We start from the raw sequence: 18,457 nt of genomic DNA on the forward strand, positions 1-18,457 counted from the left end.
ATAAGCATCAAGACTTGCTTTTAACCATTACTGTCTTTACAAACCCAGACTAGTTTCAATTCACACAAACATTTTAAGGGAGTTCATCTCAAAAGCCTTAACACTATGCAGTATCAATTGATTCGCCTATTTCCACAATCTCTAGTGAAATTTAAAATAGAAAAAAGGCCAAACTAAACCATTTTCTTTCCGTGTCCTCTTCGGAAATTACTTCTGACTAAGCTTTTAAAATTACCCTTCCCAATTATAACTAACTTGTCATGATATTAAATTCCTTATGTTTCTGAAACGTGTTATGATATTTTTTCTATGGCCATAGAAGTGGTTGTTAAAATTTTACATACAATCTTCCCAGGCATTTAGTAAAATCTCTGCTTGTTACTAAAACTAAATTTAGTCTGCTTAGTCAGTTGAAAAAGAATCTAAACCATCCTCAAAGCAGCAAGCCTATTATGCAATCTATATATTAACTTGGAATGAACACAAATTTTGAACTCGCCCGCAAGAGTACTACAAAAAAAAACAAATCACAAAGCAATAGCTGTAGAATCAAGTGTCATGAGACAGGAGGTGAGCTGATTAATACCATGGTCAAAAAATAGTGAAGTAATGGTGTGGAGAGGTAGAGTGAGGAACCGAAGATACAACCAGCAAACTGGAGTATTTCTGGTCTCAAAGGTCTTCAGAATTTTGGAGATGGAGGATAATATGGAGGCTGGTATTGGCACAGTCGTGAAGTATTTGGCAAACAAGAATGAGTATTTGAAAGATGACATTTTCATGATTGGGAGGGAAAGTAGGTCACAACTACATTAGAGATCAAATGTGTTGACATGCCAATTGGCATGGAGGGAACTTCCAAGCAACTATGCTGCTTAAGAGGCAACATCTGTCAGCAAACATATGAAGTTACAGGAGTGTGTTAGGATGTGGGCAGAATTCTAGATTACTTCAAATTTAGAGGGTACAGACTAGACAGCAATGTATAGGAACACAGTCAAGACATAGGGTCCTCAAAAGAAGCAGAGATGCAGTCAGGGAATGTTAGAGGTGGAATCAGGCAGTGTAAAAAAGGTGATCGTGCAAAAGTAGTCACAAGCTTAATGTTGTGTGTTACAGCAGGTTCCAAATAGGCTGATTTAATCGGTGTTGGCAGGAAGACGAATGCGGGCAACAGGAAAATTAGGAGTGACAATGAGGTGCAGGAAAAGTACAGCAGGTCAATCAGCATCCAAGGAGCAGGAGGATGGGCATTTCAGGCAAAAGCCCTACAACAGGAATGAGGCTGAGCTCCAAGGGGATGGTGAGATAAATGGGAGGGGTTGGAGATGGTGGGGGTGGGTCGGGGAGGTAGTTGAGAGTGCGATAGGTAGAGCAGGTGGGGGTAATGGTGATAGATCAGAGAGGAGGGTGGAGTGGATAGGTGGGAAGGAAGATGGACAGTCAGGACAGGTCATGAGGGCAGTCCCACGTTGGAAGGTTGGAATTGGGATAAGGTCGGGGTAGGGGAAAAAAAAAGGAAACCTGTGAAATCCACACGGGGACCTGCAACCACACGGCATCAAAAGATGGAAGATGAGGCGCTCTTCCTCCAGGTATTGAGTCTTCAGGGGGTGGCAAAGGAGGCGGCCCAGGACCCGCATGCCCTTGGTGGAGTGGGAGGGGGGAGTTGAAGTGTCCGGTCACGAGGCTGTGGGATTAGTTTGTGCGGGTGTCCTAGAAACTTTCTCTGAAGCATTCTGCAAAGCTCGATTTGTAGGTGCTAGAAATGGCAGAGGATGCCATTGCTATCACATACAAAACAGACCCCAGGAGACATATTTCCCTCCCCATCGCTATCCGCTTTCCATAAAGACCATTCCCTCTGCAACTTCCTTATCATTCCACACCAACCCTCAAGATTAACCCACCCAGACCCATTTCCCCATGACTAATGCACCTATCATTATGGGCAACATAGCATGGCCAATTCACCTGACTGCACATCTTTGGACTGTGGGAGGAAACCGGAGCACCCGGAGGAAACCCATGCAGACACGGGGAGAACGTGCAAACTCCACACAGACAGACAGTTGCCAGAGGCTGGAATCGAACCTGGTACTCTGATGTTGTGAGGCAGCAGTGTTAACTACTGAGCCACTGTGCCGCCCACTTCTCTACATTGGGGAGACAGGATTCCTACTTGCAGAGCGCTTCAAACATCATCTCCAGTACACCGCAACAACTAACCCCACCACCCAATGGTTGAACACCTCAACTCCCCCTCACACTCCGCCGAGGACATGCAGGTCCTGGACCTCCTCCCTTGCTACTCCTTAATCATCCGACGCCTGGAGAAGACCCCCACATCTTCCGCCTCTGGACACTCCAGCCAGAATGCAATATGGATTTCAATGGCTTCCTCAATTTCCCTTCCCCCAGCCCCTCCCAATCTTATTCCAGTTCCAACTCTCCAAACTCAGCACTCATGACCTGCCCACCTTCCTCTCCAATCTATCAGCATTAACCCCACCTACATATTGCACTCAGCTACCTTCCCCCACCCCTTTCCTATTTATCTCACCACCCCCTCAGCTCTCAGCCTCATTCCGGAGGAAAGGCTTTTGCCCAAAATGTCTATTCTCCTGCTCCTCAGATGCTGCCTGACCTGCTGTGCTTTTCTAGCACTACACTATAATCTGCAGTCCTCATTTTCACCTGGAAAATTATAAGCAGCATTCAATGGCTACAGTCTTCCTAGTATTATATCAAAAAAGGTTTCTGCTTGGTCAATATTAGAGGTCAGCTAAGCAGTGCATTAACTTGCCATCAGGAATTAATAGAGATGTTGCTGAGGTAAAGGGGGTGTTGTCAGCATAAGTGAATATTGATGCTATGCCTTTGGCCGATATCATCAAAATGCACATTGATGAGAATTAGGTGTGGACCAGTATTTAATTCTTGGCTATACCAAAGATAATGGCAATGAAACCAGGTAGAGAACACACAGTAAATTACTCCCTGGCATTAGTGTGATAAAGGATGGAACCACACAAGAATAAGTCCACCTAGCTGGATGACAGATGGAAAGAACATAGAAACATAGCAGATAGGGCCGAATGGCCGCCCCCACTCCTTTGAGCCTGCTCCACCATTCATCATTATTGTGGCTAAACATCCAACTCAATATCCTAATCTTGTTTTCTCCACATAACCTTTGATCCCATTCACCCTGCTATATCTAACCATCTCTTGAATATGTTCAATGTTTTGGTATTAACTACTTCCTATGATAATGAATTGCACAGGCTCAGCACTGAGTGAAGAAATGTCTCATCTGTCCTAAATGGTCTACCCAGAATCCTCAGACTGTGATCCTGATGGTGGACACGCCCACCAATAAAGGTACATTCATGAAGGATGTTCCCATCTGGTCCTGTCAGAATTTAATAAGTGTCTGAGATTCCCTTCTCATTCGTCTGAACTCCAGCAAAAACAGTCCGAGCCAGGTCGGTCGGTCGGTCTCTCCTCATATGTCAGGACATTGAAAGAACAATCGTGCCAAATGGCCAAGGGTCAAGGAATCTTGATAGGCATTCATTTTGTTTTAAATTTGTAAAGAATGGCTTCGATGCCAGGGTTATTTACAATTCTGTAGGATTCTATAGTTAAGTAATGTTCAACTCCTGCAGATCCCAAAGAGCTAATTAAGAGAAAAAGCACATAGATTACATACGCACTGGGGGCTTACACTGACATCATGACAGTCTGGTTCAAACTTGACAAAAGGAGCAGAAATCTAGAGAGGAGGCAAGAGTGATTACCCTTGAAAGCAAGACAAGACTGCATTTAACAACATGGAATCAAGAAGTTCTATCAAAATTCAACAGGGATCACAGAAGCTCTGATCATCCAGAATCATATCAGACTCAAAAGGAAGATTTTGCCAGATGTCAAATCATCTCCGCTCTGGACATCTCTGTAGGAGATCCTCAAAGTAGTGTCCTAGGCCTAACTATCTATCTTCAAAGACTCACTGACTTTTCATTCATCAGATCATTAAATGAGGATTTTGCTGATGATTGCACAACATTCAATGTAATTCACAGTGCCTCAAGTATTGGAACATATCTGTATGCAGCAAGAAGGGGACAATATCCAGTTTTCGGCTCACAAGTGGCAAGTAACGTGCACACAAATGCCAGACAATGACCATCTCCAACATTAGTATTGCATTCCTAAGCATTCAGTAGCATTACCAGTGAGTTCTCGAACAACAACATGAGTCGTCACCATTGATAAAAACTGAACTGGATCAGCAATATAAATATTGTGGCTCCTAAAGCAGGCTTGAGGTGAGCAATCATTCAACATGCAATTCACCTTCTTACTCTCCAAGGCACACGTCAGAAATGTGATGGAATACTCCCATTTGCTTAGATGAGTACAAATTTCAGCAAGTTAAGAAGCCCAACACCAAGATTTGACTGGTGCCACATTAAACTTTCATTTCCTCGACCACTGAAGCAAATGTATATCAAAGATGCACTACAGAAATTCAACAAGACACCTGTGACGGCACCTTCCAAATACAGGACAACTATTGAGAAGGATAAAAGGGAAACAGGCAGGCAGGAACAACAACATGCAGATCCCTTTCCGAGTCACTCACCATCCAGACTTGAAAAATATAATTATTCCTTTGGTGACACTGGGTCAAAATTATGGAACTCATTCCCCAACAACATTTGGGTCTACCTTCACCAAATGAACTGCACCAGTTCAAAAAAAAAAGAGAGTTCACCACCCCCTTCAAGAACAACCAGGAGTAGACAACAAATATTGGCCTAGCCAGCGACACCTACATCATGGATGAAACAAAAGTAATCCCGTTACAAACTGTTCATTTTACATAGTAAAATTTATAACAGTCACTGCATTTTCCTTAATTAAAATTGGCAATTCAGCAAGCAAATTCATCAGACTAGCAAAAGTAGAACAAATACTGATACCTTATCTACATGTATGCTTGAAACATTTTAAAAAAAATCAGTTAACATATCCAAACATCAGATATCAATATAAAACAACCATGTGCAGTACTTCCTACTACCTAGCCTCTAAACAGAACTACATCCTAATCATGGGGTAAAAAATGAGGTCTGCAGATGCTGGAGATCACAGTTGAAAATGTGTTGCTGGTTAAAGCACAGCAGGTTAGGCAGCATCCAAGGAACAGGAAATTTGACGTTTCGGGCATAAGCCCTTCATCAGGAATGATGAGAGGGTGCCAGGCAGGCTAAGATAAAAGGTAGGGAGGAGGGACTTGGGGGAAGGGCGATGGAGATGTGATAGGTGGAAGGAGGTCAAGGTGAGGGTGATAGGCCGGAGTGGAGTGGGGGCGGAGAGGTTAGGAAGAAGATTGCAGGTTAGGAGGGCGGTGCTGAGTTGAGGGAACCGACTGAGACAAGGTGGGGTGTGGGGGAGGGGAAATGAGGAAACTGGAGAAATTGGAGTTCATCCCTTGTGGTTGGAGGGTTCCCAGGCGGAAAGTGAGGCGCTCCTCCTCCAGCCGTCGTGTTGTTACGTTCTGCCGGTGGAGGAGTCCAAGGACCTGCATGTCCTCGGTGGAGTGGGAGGGAGAGTTAAAGTGTTGAGCCACGGGGTGGTTGGGTTGGTTGGTCGGTCCAGGCGTCCCTGAGGTGTTCTCTGAAGCGTTCCGCAAGTAAGCGGCCCGTCTCCCCAATGCAGAGGAGGCCACATCGGGTGCAGCGGATGCAATAGATGATGTGTGTGGAGGTACAGGTGAACTTGTGGCGGATATGGAAGGATCCCTTGGGGCCTTGGAGGGAAGTGAGGGAGGAGGTGTGGGCGCAAGTTTTACATTTCCTGCGGTTGCAGGGGAAGGTGCCGGGAGTGGAGGTTGGGTTGGTGGGGGGTGTGGACCTGACGAGGGAGTCACGAAGGGAGTGGTCTTTGCGGAACGCTGATAGGGGAGGGGAGGGAAATATATCCCTGGTGGTGGGGTCCGTTTGGAGGTGGCGGAAATGACGGCGGATGATACGTTGTATACGGAGGTTGGTGGGGTGGTAGGTGAGAACCAGTGGGGATCTGTCTTGGTGGCGGTTGGAGGAGCGGGAAGTGGAGGAGATGCGGTGGAGGGCATCGTCGATCACGTTTGGGGGGAATCTGCGGTCCTTGAAGGAGGAGGCCATCTGGGCTGTGCGGTGTTGGAACTACATCCTAATCATGGGCTAGATTAGAGTGATGCTGGAAAAGCACAGCAGGTCAGGCAACATCCAAGGAGTAGGGGAAAAAACAAAAAATAAATAAATAGACATTTCAGGCCAAAAGCCCTTCATCACATTCTAATCAAGTTTCATTCAAATGTCAGAAAGCATTTTAAAAATTGCTGTACTCAAATGGTACTTGCACCAGACAGATACAAATGTGGCCTTTGCACCCAATTGTCCAAGGGAAAATTTACAATCTTCAAGATGTGGGTCAGGTGAATTGGCCATGCTAAATTGCCCGTAGTGTTAGGTATAGGGTAAATGAAGGAGTATGGGCGGGTCAGTGTGGACTTGTTGGGCCAAAGGGCCCGTTTCCACACTAAGTAATCTAATCTTTGAAACATGCAACAGCATATGCTCCAAATGCAGATGACTGTATTTTTTTTTTTAAAAATCATAAAATGTAACCACTACCTGACTTTTAATATTTGTTTCCTCCTCAGTCCTGAAATTCTCATGAGGCTAACTCAGCAACATTTGGCCATTACAATCTCAAGTTATTTAAGTGGAGAACGTTTCTCTCAACTTTTTTTCCCCTATCTTGCCACTAACGTTTCCTCTGGTGCTCTCTGGACCATACATTAATACAAGACTCAAACTATGATCGATTGTTAATATAATCCTGGGACTCATACATTAAAAACAACTATAAAGCATGTTTCTTTTTGCAACTTCAACAGTGAATGTAGTATATTATAGATTAGTTATATATTAGCAAAAGTAGAGGTACAGATATCAGTTCGAAAAGAAGCCATAGTTAAACAGGGTTTGCTTCAGCACTTCAAACTAAATACTCTGTTCCACAGTAAAACAGAGTTCACAAGAAAGTAAAACACATTGAAACTTGCTTACGGTTGCATGTGAAGGAAGCTCTGGGTATATATTTTCAAACAACCTATCTCCCCACCTCCAACCAAAGTGATGTGCAAGTTACAGTCAGTCAGCAGAATGCTAGAATAGCCAATGATCCTGCTATGTTCTTCAAGAACTCTGTCGCAACCAACAATGGATAGCTCAGTATGTCGCTAGACTAGTAATTCAGAGGTCAGAACGAAATGATCGACTGACCACAAATTCAAACCTCAAAAAGTGGAATTTATTATTAACTTTTTCTTTAAAAAGTAACAAATTTCCATACACTTATTTAAAAGATGTGCTTTTTAGGGAAGGATATCCGATTTCAGCTGATCTTTATGTTTGACTTCAAATTTGTAGTAACATTGTTCACTCTAACGACCCTCTGAAAAATCTCAGTGAGTATCCATATTTTTTAAAACCAACCTATTCACATTATGATAGACATCTCAAGCAAGCAGAACTTGAACCTGGGCCTCCTGAGTCAGAGGTACGTACATTACCACAACCAAAATGAGTAAACCTCTCAGTTTATTCAAGATAGAGGCTCACTACCAAAGACAATTAGAGATTAGCAACTAATGCTGCCTTTGTCAGTAATACCCACATCCTATGGACGAATAAATGGTTACAACACTGCAGTCCTTAGACAATCCAGTGATATAAAACTTTTCATCTCCAAGTCTTAAGCCTTCACCAAAAACTTGAACAAGATTTTTTTTTGCACTTAGTATATGCGTGCGTGTATTTTCTACTCAAGCTGTTCAGAGATTATATTACACACCCCCAGAACCTCAGGCCTCGGAGTTCAAAGACAGGGATACTAGCACATCACAAGAGCCCAAACGCTAAGGGATTGATACTTCAAAAAAAAGTGCTACCTTTTGGATGAAAAAATTTCATTTAAAGAAAAGGTCAAACCTCACCAAAGACAATATTGTAACCCGTAGCATTGTTTCCAAAACGGGAGTGTTATTTGGTACAAACACCTGACTACCAAAAGTCTGTGGGATTTGCCCCCACAATTGATAACGCGCTACAAAAAAATCCTTCGTTGACTGTCAAGTACTGAGCCGCCCTGACGCCGTTGAAGCAACATACCGTAAATACATGCACGCTCCTTCGCTCAGTACTCATAACCAGCCAATACAAACCAGCTAATTACAAATACTGAGCACATTGGCTTAAAAAGTAAAATAATCCCAAGTATGTACTAAAGGAGTACAGACACCACCTCAACTCCTGGTTAAAGTTTCCGTCCAAATAGCGGGTGCGGTGGCAACAAGTTATCTCCGATTGAAACCCCATTTACAGCCATTTCAAGAAGAACCGGTCTTAAATAATCGCTGACTACAGTTTACACACTGGATCCGTTTTGGGTTATTTTTTAATCCCTAAAGCGACCATGTTGCGAAATACACAAGAATGCAGCTCGAACACTGCTGAACTGTGAACACAAATGGGTGAGTGTAGGGTTGTAATTACGGAAGACTGTACCTTCCAGCCGGCCGAACTGTTGCTGTCTCCTTTATCCTTGAAGTAGGGCACGGAGCGGACCATCCAGTCGTAGATCTGGGACAGGGTTAGTCTCTTGTCTGGGGAGCTCTCAATAGCTTTCGTGATCAGATCTGCGTACGACATGTTACCCCAGGCGTTCCTGCGGGACGAGGCTTTCCGCTGTTGGGGCCCCGCGCCTCCTCCTGCACTGAGGCCGCCGCCGCCTCCGGGGGAATGGGCCGAGGATGGTGAGCGAGAACCTCGGGGGCCGCTCAGCCCCGCCGGTCGCTGCTGCTCCTGCTGCTTCTTCTTCAAAGCGTCTCCTCCAGGCGGCTCGGACTCCGGCTCTCCCGCGGCAGCGGAGCCGAGCAAGTCTTCTTCATCCTCTTCTTCCTCCTCGGGGATCATCTGGGCAGCGTCGGTGGGCTCGCTCTTGCCCGGGGAAGAGGAGGCGGGCAGGTCTGGACGGGGCAGGGGCCAGGTGCAGGAGCGGGGCCGGCTCTGCGGCTCGAAGTCCGGGTCGATGTCGATGTCCAGCGGGGAGCCGGCCGTGGCGGAAGCGGTCCCTTCGCTCATGATGGGGAGACTCAGACGCTGCCCGAGTGGACGGAGAGAAAGGGGGAAAGGAGGCTTGGGGAGGAGGAGGCTCTCGGCGCTGGGACGCCCGGCTTCGCTTCACTGCAGGATCGTAATCACACAAAAAAAAGTATTAAAGCCGTACCCCGTGACTCGGAGCCATGGCGGGGTGAATGGAAATAGGGGTTTCACAAACTCGGACTGCGACGGGGTCGATGCTGTTGAAAGGGGGTCCTGAGAAGGGAGATGTGAGCCGCTTCACGCTTCACTCTCACAGGTCCGTCGCTGCCATCTTCTCACCCTCTCGAACCCATTCGCTTGGGGGGAAGCGAAGAGAAAGAAGGTGCCGTTGTCACACACACCCCCCCCTCCTTTTTCCTTTTAAAATAAACCCCACACTGTCCCTTTCAGAAGAAGATGATTTCTCCACTCCCAAACCCCGATTACTGCAGGGGAATTAAGTTGTGGGAAGGGAGGGTATCAAATGAAAGGGGGGAGGGGGAAATCAGAGCAGGGCAAGTGTTCCCTCGTATCTCCCGCACTCCTCCCTCCCTCCCCCTCCACGCTCTCGCGCACCGGCAGTTGGCCTCGCGCCGTCACTCCGGGATACGGACGCTCTAGAACGGCCAGCGGTTAATCGGCAGGATTCCCCACTCGGTGCACGTTCGATGTTGGCGACGTCCACTCCTGGCTTTGCTTCGCCGACCACTTTTTGACAGGAGAGAGGCGCTCACACATCCACACACTCATATTCCTTCGCTCTTTTTTATTTCACCCTCCGTGGACGGACGAGGGTGGGCCAAGCGAAACAAAAGTTGAGCGACGCCAGGAGAGCGTAACCCAGCTTTACTATCGTCTTCGCCCAGCCCATCTCCTCACCTCCCGCCTGCTCATTGGATCGACCCATGCTTACGTCGCCGTCTTCTCCCACCCAGCCAGCATTGTGGAGGCAGGGAGAGAGGAGAGTCTGCGCGCTCGATTGGTCGAACGGGGGAGCTGTCCATCATCCTCTCCACAGAGACCCCGCCCACCGGCCTGGTTCGGTTGACGAGGTGAAATACGTTGCGTCATCCCTGGGAGTGAGGGGACGGGACCTTTCCCAGCCAGCTCTCCATTGGTGCGAAGTGGATGCCACTCAGGCCGAATAGTCAAATCAATTGGCTGAGACCCTCGCCCATGCTGAGCTTTGTATGTGTGTTTTGGGGGAGGGGAGGTATAAAAACAACAACACGGTGGCTAGAGAATTTAATAATTAAATCCCATCCTCGATGCACGTGGATAGGAACGGTGTGGGGTGGTGGGCTGCGGTTTACTTCATGTACTTGTGGCTTTTCTGTCTGTTTTTTGTTAACGTGTGTGTGTGTGTGGTGACGTCCATCTGGAAAGCAGCAGGGCCGTGAGCTGTCGTTTCTGGTGACTTGCTGCCCTCAATGTTGTCAGTTCGAGGCGTGCTGCAGCCATGCTGCATTATTTTCAGTGTGTCATCGCAGCACGTGTGCAGTGTTGTCAACCCAGCTTTCTCTCTCTCTCTCTCTCAAACAAAGATCCGCGTTGTGTCCTGCATAAAATCCAGCTTTGCTTTCCTTCTCTAGAAATTTAAAACCAACATAGTTTGAGGTCAATAAAAGTGCAAGATTGGAATTTGTTTTCGCAGCGCATTTCATAGTCCTGAAGGGGAGAGCTGGAGATATGAAGGGAGGGGAATATTAATCTAAACGTTCATACGGCGGTGTTGTGATGGATTTATGTGGGGGTGGGGGGAGAACTGATCCGCCCTCGCCACGATAATACCAGAGCTGCATTTCCCCTAATGAGTACAACAACCCACGTACCTGACCATCTGTTTTAATCTTCACAAAGAACATTGTGTACATCATGTGTTCGTTTGTATTTCGCTTCAACATTTTAATCAACAAATTATCTTAACTTTAAAGGGGAGGAGTTTAATCTAAACTGAGCCACTGTGAAGGACTGTTTGCAGTTAAATCTGCAATCTATTACGATCCATTAGGGTGACTGTAAAACGCATGATAACATTTGAATGGATTGTGCACTGCACATGCGTTACTATGTAATTTGACCTACATTGCGATGTCTCTCGAGAAGCCTGACTATGCAAACAAAGGAGGAACAAAGTTAATTCGAATCAAGGAGATTTTAATGTCGAACGGCAATAGATATACAAAAAATTCAAAGCGTAGTTCTTTATAATAATAACAACCAGGATAGATAAAACGCAGACAGGATAATCTGATACATCATACCTGGAAGTAAATGGATAAAATGGCTCCGTACTTTCAAATGAGTCGTCGCACATTCTATTTAGCTCAGAAATAAAATGCATTATCCTAAAGTTTGCCTTTCTCATCAACGTTTGGTTTACAAATAGTCTGAATTTACACTGTGGATGAGCTCGCAGTAATAAATGTCCAATATACCAAAAATATTTTTTAAACTAGTGCCTAGAATACAAAGTTGTTTGTGGTATTGCAGTAGATTTTGAGTTCTAATATGCAATAACGAGCTTACACTTCAAATGTTAGTTTCCAGTCAAGGTCACGATATCAAGGACTTTGCCATATCTTCGGTTTCAATAATGTGGCACTTATTGGGTGTGCACCAGCAATAAATTAGTTATATTTATTTCACCCAGGTTTCCACCCACTTTGGTACCCGCTACATTTTATAATAACATTCCTCTCACCACACGCCACCTCCCCCCTCTCCACGACCTTGTATTCGCAAATGCTCAACAAACAGTTATAGGGGTGTCAACGTGCAAACCCTTCAGTAATAACGTCATATTATTTTATGTTTTTTCTATTTAATTTGTCCTGAATCAATTCACTTCTCATATAAACTAAACATCCAGGGTTGTCAGCAGCAAGATTAAAGAGAATTTGAAATACCTAGGTTCAATACCAGCAGATCTAGTTAAAAGCTTATTTATCCATACATTTCATGTTTTCTTTTGCGTTTGCTAATTCATTAGACCACTGTCTTTTCTCTCCCATCTCAAATAGGACACATGGATTTTCCATTGGGAATTCCTCTCAAACTGCATTTTGCAACAAAAAAATGTAAAGATGGCATCTTACTAAAGAATCATCAAGAGGATGATATCTTCATGCAGTTAATTCCACTACACTCAGAATTTCTGACAAAAAATATTTTCTAAATCTGTAACCAGGCATGTTATACATCACATGCTCTCTTGCACCAAAAATCCACCAAGGGTCTTTAAATTTTGCCAAATTTCTAGTGCTACATACACTAGTTTGAATGCTAGGTGTCTGCCGTTACATTCAATATAAACTGTGTAAGGACACCTGAGTATTATTGCATGTCATGTTAACCCAAAGTAATTTTCATTCAGAGTTGTAGGGCTGAACTTACAAATTGGCATCTTCTGGAATAAACAGTTTGTTTGATGAGTAAACTTTGCATCAGCTAGGTTTGTATGAATTTAGAAGAGTAAGAGCAATATGATTGAAATATAAAAGATCCTGGGGGTGAGGACTACAGGATGGCTGCAAGGATGCTTCCTCTTGTGGGAAAATCTAAAACTCGGGATTACATTTAATAATAAGGGGTCCCCTAATTAAGAAAGAGAAGGCTTTTCTTTCTCTCTGAGGTTTTGAGACATTGGAATTCCCAGCTAGTCCCATTCCCCCAATTCTATGCCTGTGATCCTGCAAGTTTACAATCCGGTTTCCTTCTAAAATTCTTTTTTCTTCTTCCACCACCTTCATAAGTTGTGAATTCCATGTTGTTTACCATGTCATTCCCATGTCACTTGCTGCATAAAAAATGTTCTTCTGCACATCCCTACAGCATCTCTTGCCCAAAACATTATTATTTCCAGTCCTGGAAAGATCAATGGAAATGACAATTTTTGATCTTTGTCGAGGTCAAGACAGGTTATCACATGAGAAAGAGATCAGTTTTTAGTTGTCCTTTTACTCTGTAAGGGAGAACATTAGAAATAGCAGCAAGAGTAAGACATTTATCTCCTTAAGCCTATGCTACCATTCTATAAAATAATGCCTGTTCTGTCTCAGGTCTCAACTCCTCTTTTGTGCCAACCCTTAACTTCTCAGTATTTCAAAAATTTATCTACAATCCATTTAAATTCTTTTATTTAGTAATCTAGTCTCCACAGCTCTATGAGGTTGAGAATTCCAGACATTCACTACCCTCTGAGAGAAGAAATTCCTTTGCATCTCAGTTCTAAATAAATCTACCCTAATTCTGTACATGTATTCCTAGACTGAAATTCCTCCAGTTGTGAAAACAATTTCTTAACATCTAGCCTGTCAAGCCCTAGAAAAATCCTGTATCTTTCAATAAGATCACCCCTCATTCTTCTAAAGTTGATTGAATTTCTTTTGAACCACCTCCAATACCAGGATATCATTTCCTAAATATGGGGATCAAAATATCACACTGTACCTCAAGTGCAGTTCATCAACACTCTGTACAGTTATAACAAGACTTCCCTATTTTAAACTCCAAACCCAGCAAAAATTCCATTTGCCTTCTTAATTACTTGCTCCACTTGCATGCTAACATTTCTTGTTTCATGCATAAGAATATTCAGATCCCTATGTTTGGCACTTTTTCAGAGTTTCCATCCATTTACATTATAATTTGTCTTTTGATTCATCCTGGTGACATGCATGAATCACACTTTCCTATTAAATCCATCTGCCAAGATTTTTTTCCACTCACTCACTAAGCTTATCTATTATCCCCTTACAGTTTTTTTTGTCTTCATCAAAAATACCCTCTGTGTTAACAAATCTGGACACATCTCACTCTGCCCTCTGTTCCAAGTTAAATGAAAGTAGTAAATAAAGGCTTAGGACTGATACTTGTAACACTTTGTCAGTAACATTTTCCAGACATTGACAAAAGAGCTGAATTCTAGAGATGAGATGGGATGAGTGAGCTTGACATCAAGGCCATATTTGACTGAGTATAGCATCAAGGAGTTCCAGCAAAACTGTAGTCAATGAGAATCAGGAAAACTGTCTGATATTTGGAATTATACCTGGCACAAAGGAAGATGGTGGTGGTTGGAGGTCAGTTATCTCAATGCCACTATATCTCAGGAGGGTTTTCTCAGGGTAGTGTACAAAGCCCAACCACCTTCATCACTGCCTTTCCCTCCATCATAAGGTCAGAGGTCAGGATGCTCACTGATGATTATACAATGTTCAACATCATTCGCAACTCCTAGATACTGAAGTCCATGTCCATATCCAGCAAGACCAAGACAATATACAGGCTTGTGCTGAAAAGAACATAGGAACAGGAGTAGGCCATTCAGTCCCTCAAGACTGATTCACCATTCAATGAGATTATGGGTAATCAGTGGCCTAACTCAATATACCTGCCTTTGGCCCATATCTGTTAATACCTTTGCTTAACAAATATTTAACTATCTTAGACTTAAAATTAACAACTGATCTAGTATCAACTGCCATAAGCAAAAGAACGTGGCAAATAACATTTGCACCATACAAGTGCCAGTCAATGATAACCTTCAATGGAAAAAAATCTAACCATCATCGATTAACATTCCAATGGAGTTAACATCACTAAATCACCCACTAACAATAGCCTGCGGATTACCATTGACCAGAAATTCAAATGAACTTATCATGTAAGTATTGTGGCCACACAGCAGGTCAAAGGCAATAAACCTTGCAAGGAGTAACTCACCTTCAGATTGCCCAGGCTTGTCCACCATCCATTAGGCACAATTCAAGGACATAATATAATATTTCCCACTTGCGCAGAAGACTGCAGCTCCAACAACACTCAAAAAGCTTGACACCATCTTGGACAAAACAGCCGTCTGGGACTGGCACTGCACTCACAAGCATCCACTACTTCCACCTCCAATGCTCAGTAGCAGCAGTGGGTACCTTTTACAACATGCATTGCAGAAACTCACCAAGCACCTTCCAAACCCATGACCAGTACCATATAGAAGGACAAGGACACCAGGCACATGGGAACATCACCACCTGCAAGTTCACTTAAAGCTGCTCACCATCCAGACTTGAAAACTGTTTAAGTATCACTGGGTCAAAATCCTGGAACTCCATTCCTAATGGCATTGTAGGTGCACCTATGCTAAATGGACTGCAATGGTTAAAGATGGCAGTTTACCGCATTCTCAAAGACAAGTAAGGATGGGCAATAAATGCTAGCGCAGCTACCAAGCCCACATTTTGTGAGTGAATTTAAAAAAACCTTGAAAAAAACCTGAAATTCCAAATTTCTGTCTTTTATATATTATCCAATCCACAATCTATATTAATGCATTCTCCGAATGCACCAATCTGGGGTCAGACCGAGCCCTGGATGGGGGCCCCAAGTGTGTGGCCTCTGAAAGCCACCCTCCTGCTCTTGCTTCTGAACCCCTCCACATGATGCTCATCCTTTGATAAAAGTAGAAAAAAACTTGGCCACTTGTCACTGGATCCTCTAATAAGTAGGCTTCAACTTTAGGGCCAGAAGCTATAATCTTCTGATTACCAGGGTTGAGGCCTTAATAGGATGAGTTAGCCAGAGGAGTGTACACTTGCTAGTGTGCAGAGCTTGGAGACCCAAGAAACAAAATATGATTGACAAGCAGCTAGGAATATTTTACTATTTACCAAAGGACTGGCTCCAGGAACATTGACAATAGAAACCACCATGACTGAAATCTAAAGGTCGGTGATTCTTTATGGAAGTCAAGAATGCTGTGATTATGGCTTGGGTTGCCAAATTGAAAAAGAATTTTTTTATCCAGCTTTCCATAGTTAGTGACTGAGTTTTGTGAAAGCATTATACAAGTCAGATTAACAATAATTGTTATCATCAAGTTTGCTTTTCCACAAAAGCATGGCTATTATTTTGGTAGAAATGGAGTGTATAATAATGTTGCCTTTCATGATGGCAGCTTATTCCCATCAACCCCCTCATATGTGCGGGTAAAATAATTCAGGGTTACAGTTTCCAAAAGGTCTGTACATACTAGTTTTGGGAAAATGTGAGACTGGATTTCATAGTTGGCCTATATCATGCTTGGATTCCAGATTTATTTAATATGCCGGTAAATTAAGCTATGTCGATACCAGCTGATGACAAGAGTTTGAATTCAATTTGACCTACCGATAATTCCAAAGTTGTCCTTATTTTGTTCTTCCAACCTTCTGAGCATCAATCTTAAAAAATCTCATTTCTTGTTTTCAAATTCCTTCATGCCCATTCACTTTTCTTTCTGTCACAACCATTACCACCCTCATGTCAATATGATTTAGATATAATTTCCTGCAGGCCAGAAAGTTGAAAAATGGTAATGCTAGTGTTCTTTGTTTCAAAATATGTATTTTAGTTCCATTCCTATCAGTTTGATTCAGGATGCCATTATTAGTCACGAAAACCAAGGGCAGAAAATAGGACAGGGCTAAAGTAATCACTGATACAGAATAAAAAATACTGTAGCACTTCTGCTTATCAAGGTGAATGATATTAGCTCTGGGAAATGGAACAAATTCTATTTTGAGCACAAATGGTCAGACATAATGCAGTTATTTACAATTGTGAGGAGTGGAACATATTCTTACTGGTAGGTGAGTGGCAGCAGTGAGATTTTTACAGTGGCAGTCTTTCAAATCAAACTGTTTATTCTTTATTTGCAGGATCTATTGAAAACAATATAGTCTGTGGACAATCTAGGAGAACATCAGTAGTTGTCTCCATACAATGATGAGCTGCAGCTTGACTAATGTGAAAAATGCCACCTGAGGCTGGAGATATTCTGTGGTTAAAAAAATTAAGTGAGTGGTCAGTTTCATTGTTGAGTTTCACATTTCAGTGGGCAGCAGGTTTTCAGTCAGTGGCTGATAATAAATTCCTAGTAGCCTCTAGGTAGAAGCATAACATTTTGATGCATGGATGAGCAGAGAAATCTGAATAAGATCTTTCAGTTCTGTAAACCATTTGTAGGATCAACTTATTAGGAATAAGATTTCTGTGATGCCTAGCTTTAAGCCCCTTCAAACTGGACTCCTCTATTCACTCCTCCTTCTTGTAGGAAATACAGAAAATCCAGATCCCCACTCAAGAAAGTTTAAAATGATCTACCACATTCTTTAACTGATAGAAAACTGATAAAATAATGTTTCAGTGCAGCCCTAGAGCACAATATGACAGAAATTACTGTCCAGGAAAATTCTATAAACAGACAAAAACTTCAACAATAGTCTCTTCCATGCAATGCTGCCTCAGGCCACCTATTGCTGTGCCGTTCATATTGCCACTTATGTTGTGGAGACGTTTCTCAGGATATGGATGTTACTGGCAAGAACAACATTTATTGTCCAATCCTAGTTTTTCTTAAAAAAAGATAATGGCACTTCCCTCTAAACTGCTGCAGTCTTGTGGTGTGGTGACTGCTTTAGGCAGAGAGTTGCAAGATTTTATTACATATCAGAGTTTAGAGGGTTGAATCTTACAGTTCTTTGACTAAGTGTGAGTTACATCATTTTTCCCAGAGGGTTTCTCTTCCTCAGTTAAAGTGAGATCTCTCATGTGCACTTACCAAACCCATTATTGATTACCTACTGCAATCCCCTGACATGACTGTCTAACCCCATTCTATGAACTGCCACTCTTGGAAAAACTCATTGACTTACCAGATAGCCAAAAAAACACCAGTTTGCCTGGTGCTTGCACCATGTTTACAATCAGACAAGCATTGTGAAATCTGGCATTGCCCTTCACTTGCAACGTGATAGCACAAAACCACAAAGTCACACTGCTCAAAGCTCATAAGTTGCATGGCTGACACTCCCTCACATAGACACGTCTATTGGCTCACCCTAGTCGCTATTTAGTCACTAGGCCACACAGTCCAGTTGCCCTTACGTCGATCCCCTCTAAACACACTCTGAAAATCACTTGTCATTGTCGAGTAGGGGAACATCACACAGAGGCAAGCAATTGAACAATTACAAAAGCAAGCTTTAATTTACAGCCAGCAAAAGCAAACACAAACAAAATGAAGAGATCCCACAGTTCACAGTCACGATGCACGCCAAAGGCTGGCATGATGACTAATGACTATTATGCATTCCACGATTTCTTCTCCCAGTTTCCATCAACTGGAACCTGGCATCAAACAGGAACAGTCTGTAGTACCCAACGCTGTTGAGATTTGCCATGTACAAGGAGAGCTTCCACCTCCTTATGTCCTC

At 43.3% G+C, this 18,457-nt stretch overlaps 1 protein-coding gene across 1 annotated transcript in view; it reads right to left on the reverse strand.

Moving 5' to 3' along the window:
• Nucleotides 1–10,118, reverse strand: part of foxo3b (forkhead box O3b) — a 70,854-nt gene extending 60,736 nt beyond the window's left edge. The window contains exon 1 of the mRNA XM_060849335.1: nucleotides 8,625–10,118. Within this exon, the coding sequence (XP_060705318.1) occupies nucleotides 8,625–9,200 (576 nt within the window). The 5' untranslated portion in view covers nucleotides 9,201–10,118. The remainder of the gene's footprint in view (nucleotides 1–8,624) is intronic.
• Between the last annotated feature and the right edge of the window lie 8,339 nt (nucleotides 10,119–18,457).

This window comes from Hemiscyllium ocellatum, chromosome 3 (genome assembly GCF_020745735.1).
Source record: "Hemiscyllium ocellatum isolate sHemOce1 chromosome 3, sHemOce1.pat.X.cur, whole genome shotgun sequence".
In the NCBI taxonomy this organism is placed as follows: Eukaryota; Metazoa; Chordata; class Chondrichthyes; order Orectolobiformes; family Hemiscylliidae; genus Hemiscyllium; species Hemiscyllium ocellatum.